At 46.5% G+C, this 5,412-nt stretch overlaps 1 protein-coding gene across 1 annotated transcript in view; it reads left to right on the forward strand.

Moving 5' to 3' along the window:
* LOC122558017 (sperm flagellar protein 2-like) overlaps positions 1–5,412 on the forward strand; it is a 15,501-nt gene that overhangs the window by 8,757 nt on the left and 1,332 nt on the right. Inside the window, exons 3-4 of the mRNA XM_043706351.1 lie at positions 3,223–3,361; positions 4,787–4,897. Coding sequence (XP_043562286.1) covers positions 3,223–3,361; positions 4,787–4,897 — 250 coding nt within the window. The remainder of the gene's footprint in view (positions 1–3,222; positions 3,362–4,786; positions 4,898–5,412) is intronic.

Raw genomic sequence — 5,412 nt, forward strand, 5'->3', positions numbered from 1 at the left:
AACATCACTTCACGACTCTTGGATTCAATCCCTCTGCTAATGAACGCTAATACACCATAGGCCTTCTTACAAGCTCTATCCACTTGAGTGGCAACTTTCAAAGATCTATGAACATAGACCCCAAGATCCCTCTGCTCCTGCACCTCACTAAGAACCCTACCGTTAACCCTGTATTCCGCATTCTTATTTGTCCTTCCAAAGTGGACAACCTCACACTTGACAGGGTTGAACTCCATCTGCCACCCCTCAGCCCTGCTCTGCATTATCTCTAATATGATGTGGGGGAGCTGGTGTTGGACTGGGGTGGGCAGTGTTAAAAATCACACAGGTTTATAGTCCAACAGGTTTATTTGAAAGCACATCGGGTCACTGTGGAACAGGATCATAAGACTCAGAATTGATAGCAAAAGATTACAGGGACATGCAACTGAAATGATATATTGAAAAAACATAGATTGTTGTTAAGTCTTTCATCTTTTAGGATGGGATGCAGGTTTCGCTTCATTAATATGTAAATCCCAGAACTTCTTTTAAGTCACATTCTTGAGATAACTTAAGTTTTATTAAAATACAAGATGACATCTCAGCTTAGACAATGCATTAAAGGTGTGAGGTTCGAGTCTGTCTGTATCCCAACCTTGAGTCAGACTGGCTCTATTTCCACAGTGGAATTTACAAAATATTACATGGATTGACTGCCTGCAGATTGTGCATTTTTTGAGCTAAAAATGCAACGCCATCCATGCTCTCAAAACCAATCACAACATTGTCATCAAACCAGCAGATAAAGGAGGAGCCAATGTCATTCAGAATAGAACAGATTACTGCAAGGAAGTGGACCGACAACTGAACAACCAGGAACACTACAGGCAACTACCAGCTGATCCGACCAAAGAACACACCCGAGAATTAAACACATTGATCAGGACTTTGGATCCAGCCCTTCAGAGTTCCCTACGCGCCCTCATCCCACGTACTTCTCGTGTAGGCGACCTCTGCTGCCTTCCAAAGGTACACAAAGCCAACACACCGGGACGTCCCATCCTCATCCGCTTTATCCTCGATCATAACGTCTTCACCTTTGACAACCAGTTCTTCATCCAGACACACGGAACAGCCATGGGGACTAAATGTGCACTCCAATATGCCAACATTTTCATGCACAGGTTCGAACAAGATTTCTTCTCTCTGCAGGATCTCCAACCGACATTGTACACCAGGTACATTGATGACATTTTCTTCCTCTGGACCCATGGTGAGGAGTCACTGATAAAACTACACGCCATCAACAAGTTTCATCCCACCATCAAACTCACTCTCACCTATCTGTCTCATTCTTGGACACGTGTGTCTCCATCAAGGATGGGCACCTCAGCACCACACTCTACCGCAAACCCACAGATAACCTCACAATGCTACACTTCTCCAGCTTCCACCCAAAACATATTAAAACAGCCATCCCCTATGGACAAGCCCTACGCATACACCAGATCTGCTCAGATGAGGAGGAATGTGATGGACACCTGAAAGTACTCAGGGATGCCCTCATAAGAACGGGGTACAATGCCCAAATCCTCGACCGCCAGTTCCGACCTGCCACAGCAAGGAACCGTAATGACCTCCTCAGGAGACAGACACGTGCTGCAACCGACAGGGTACCCTTCGTTGTTCAGTATTTCCCAGGAGCTGAAAAACTGCGCCATGTTCTTCGCAGCCTACAGAACATTGAACACCTCACCAAGACCTTCCCCACACCTCCACTGCTTGCCTTTAAACAACCACCAAACCTCAGACCATTGTTCACAGCAAACTGACCAGCCTTCAGGACAACATCGACCACAACACTGTACAACCCTGTCAAGGTAGGTGCTGCAAGACGTGTCAGAGTGTCGATACAGGTACCACCATTACACGTGGGGACACCACCCATCATGGACGTGGCAGGTACCCATGTGACTCAGCCAACGTTGTCTATCTCATACGCTGCAGGCAAGGATGCCCTGAGGCATGGTACATTGGTGAGACCGAGCAGAGGCTACGGCAACGGATGAATGGGCACCGCACAACAATCACCAGACAGGAGTGTCCTGTCCCAGTTGGAGAACACTTCAGTGGTCCAGGACCTTTGGCCTCAGATCTTTGGGTGACCATCCTCCAAGGTAGACTTCAGGACAGGCAACAACACAGAGTGGTCAAGCAGAGGGTGATAGCCAAGTTCAGTACGCATGGGGATGGCCTCAATCAGGTCTTTCGGTTCATGTCACAATACAGGTGACCCCACTGCACTACACACTCTCACACACACTCACACAGATGCACACACACTCTTACATACTCACACACTCATGCAGACCCTCTCTCATACACACACACGTGCACTGCCCACATTCACATCCATGCACAAACCCTCTCACAGGTTTGTATCCCATCACACTCATGCAAACACACCTTCTCTCTGGACTCACACTCACATGCACACACACACTCTCTCTCTCTCATGCACACACACACATATAAGTCTACACGGTGAATTTGTATTTCCAGAATTATATTTGCAGACACATTCTATTTTGCTCAAAAAGCACACAATCTGCAGGCAGTCAATCCATGTAATATTTTGTAAATTCCACTTTGGAAATAGACTCAGTCTGACTCAAGGCTGGGATACAGACAGACTCCAACCTCACACCTTTAATGCATTGTCTGAGCTAGGATGTCACCTTTGGTTATAAAACCTTAAGTTATCTTGATAATGTGACTTAAACGGAATTCTGGGATTTACATATTAATGAAACGAAACCTGCAATCCATTCTAAAAGATGAAAGACTTAGCAATCTAGGTTTGTTCAATATATCATTTCAGTTTCATGACATTGTAATCTTTTGCTATAAATTCTGTGTCTTACAATCTTATATTCCACAACCCCTGATTAAGGAGCAGTGCTTCCAAATAAACCTGTTGGACTTTCACCTGGTGTTGTGTGATTTTTAGCAGTGACCAATCATTGAGTATGTCCAAGATTGAGGTAGATAGATTTCTATATATTGAAGACATTATGGGGTATGGGGACAGAGCAGGAAACTGATGCTGAAGTAGGAGATCAGCTGTAATCCCATTGAATGTTGGAGCAGACTCGAAGGGCTGAATGGCCTCATCTTGCTCCAGGTTTTGTAAGCTTTCTGTCTGCCCCAAGGTAAGCTGTGATTGACTTGTATTTCCAGCACAAGCTGTCAGGCTGCGACTGGAGCGGATCAAACTGAAGGCCATGGCTGTGGTCCAGGAGCTGAAATCCAAAGCAGCAGAAATCTTCACCATCATGGAGGATCAGCTCGGGGCCCGGTTCCTGCAGGAAATGGAAAGGTACTGCAGTTATCGTCCTGTTCTGGCAGCAGCTGGAGACAGCCCAGGACGTGAGAACCCTCCCTGCCCTTTCACTCCAACCGTCAACCCCCACCTATTCTCTTTCATTCCACACCCATCCCACCCTCTCCTCTTAATAGCCCCAATGTCCCTTTGCTGCGTCCCTATCCTCCACCCTCTCCTCCTCTTCCTCTCCCTTTGCTCTCCATCCCTCACCATCTCCCCTTCCTTTCAGACCCATTACTCCTGCCCACGTCTCCCCTCTCCACACCTCCATCCCACCCAGCTTTCCTCCTCCTCTTTCTCAGCTCTCCCCTCCAGACTGCAATATACTCCGTCTCTCTCTCTCTCTCTTTCTCCTTTTATAGTTCCTGTTCCATCCCTCCCTTATTCTCTCCCATTGCCTCTCCAAACCTCTCAGAACTTGAGCTCTTCAGCACAGTGAACATTGAGGGTGCAGATAGAAATGGGCACACCTTCAGTTGAAGTGTTGAGGAGGCCTGTGTACACAATCAGGTTGTTTGCAAAGAGACCATTCCACAACCACCAGGCGCATCCACACTGAGCTCACTGAACTGTCGATTAATACAACCCATCAACACCCTTTCACTTGGATTGATTCACATTGAGGTAAACCAACAATCGTTTTTTATTTAAAGGTTCCCCAGAAGATTCTAAATTACAATACTTACAAATAGACAATCTGCATGAATTATGTTGGTGTATTGTTGGGGCCCGTTGCCTGAACTGTTGGTTGGTAAGCGATTAACCGTTGGAAGTTCGGTGTGGCCAGCTACAATTTCCTATGGAGGCAGATCCCACAGGACAGCACATTTAGGGAGAGGAAGGAGATTCTGGCTTCGGTTCTGCAGCTGGAGGACTTATCACGGCCCAGTTCGACAGTGTTAAAAATCACACAACACCAGGTTATAGTCCAAGAGGTTTAATTGGAAGCACTAGCTTTCGGAGCGACGCTCCTTCATCAGGTGGTTGTGGAGTACATGATGAAGAAGCGTCGCTCCGAAAGCTAGTGCTTCCAATTAAACCTCTTGGACTATAACCTGGTGTTGTGTGATTTTTAACTTTGTCCACCCCAGTCCAACACCAGCATCATCAAATCAGTTCTGCAGTCAGAGAGATCTACAGCACACATCAGACCCTTCGGCCCTTGGAGTCTGTGCTGGTAAAAAAACAACCATCTAATTATTCTAATCCCATTATCCAGCACTTGGCCATAGCCTTGTATGCCTTGGCATCACACAGGTATGTATAAATACTTCAACAACGTGATGAGGGTTTCTGTCTCGACCTCCCTCACCAGAGAAACGGCAGATGGAGTTTAATCTGGACAAGTGAGAGGCAATATGTTTTGGGAGATCTAATGCAAGAGGGAAATATACAGTAAATGGCAGGACCCTTAAGTAGCATCAACACTCAGAGGGATCTAGGTGGACAGGTGAATGTGGCAACACGAGTGCACAAGGTGGTCACGAGACATATGGCATGCTGGCCTTCATTAGTTAGGACATCTCAAAAGTTAGGCTACAGCTTTCTCGAATTTTCGTTAGGCTGCACCTGGAATATTGCATGCAGTTCTGGTCGCTACACTATCAGAAGGTTGTGGAGGCTTTGGAGAGGGTACAGAAATGGTTTGGACAATAGACAATAGGTGCAGGAGGAGGCCAGGATGTTGCCTGGTTTGGAGGGTATTAGTTAGGAGGGCAGTTTGGACACAGTTTGTTTTCACTCGTACATCAGAGCTGAGGGGGTGATCTGATAGAAGTTGTGGGAGGCATGGGTACGATTGTCAATCACTAGAGCATATAGGTTTAGGGTAAAAGGGGGAATGTTTAAGGAGATGTGTGAGGCAAGTTTTTTTCCACAGAGGCTGGAATGTGCTGCCAGAGGAGGTGGGAGAGACGGATACAATCGCAATGTTTAAGAGGCACCTGGACAGAGACATGAATAAGGACGAGAGGAATAGAGACCACGCAGAGGTAGAAGGTTTTCACTTTAGAAAGACAATAGACAATAGGTGCAGGAGTAGGCCA

This window comes from Chiloscyllium plagiosum, chromosome 16 (assembly GCF_004010195.1).
Source record: "Chiloscyllium plagiosum isolate BGI_BamShark_2017 chromosome 16, ASM401019v2, whole genome shotgun sequence".
NCBI lineage: Eukaryota > Metazoa > Chordata > Chondrichthyes > Orectolobiformes > Hemiscylliidae > Chiloscyllium > Chiloscyllium plagiosum.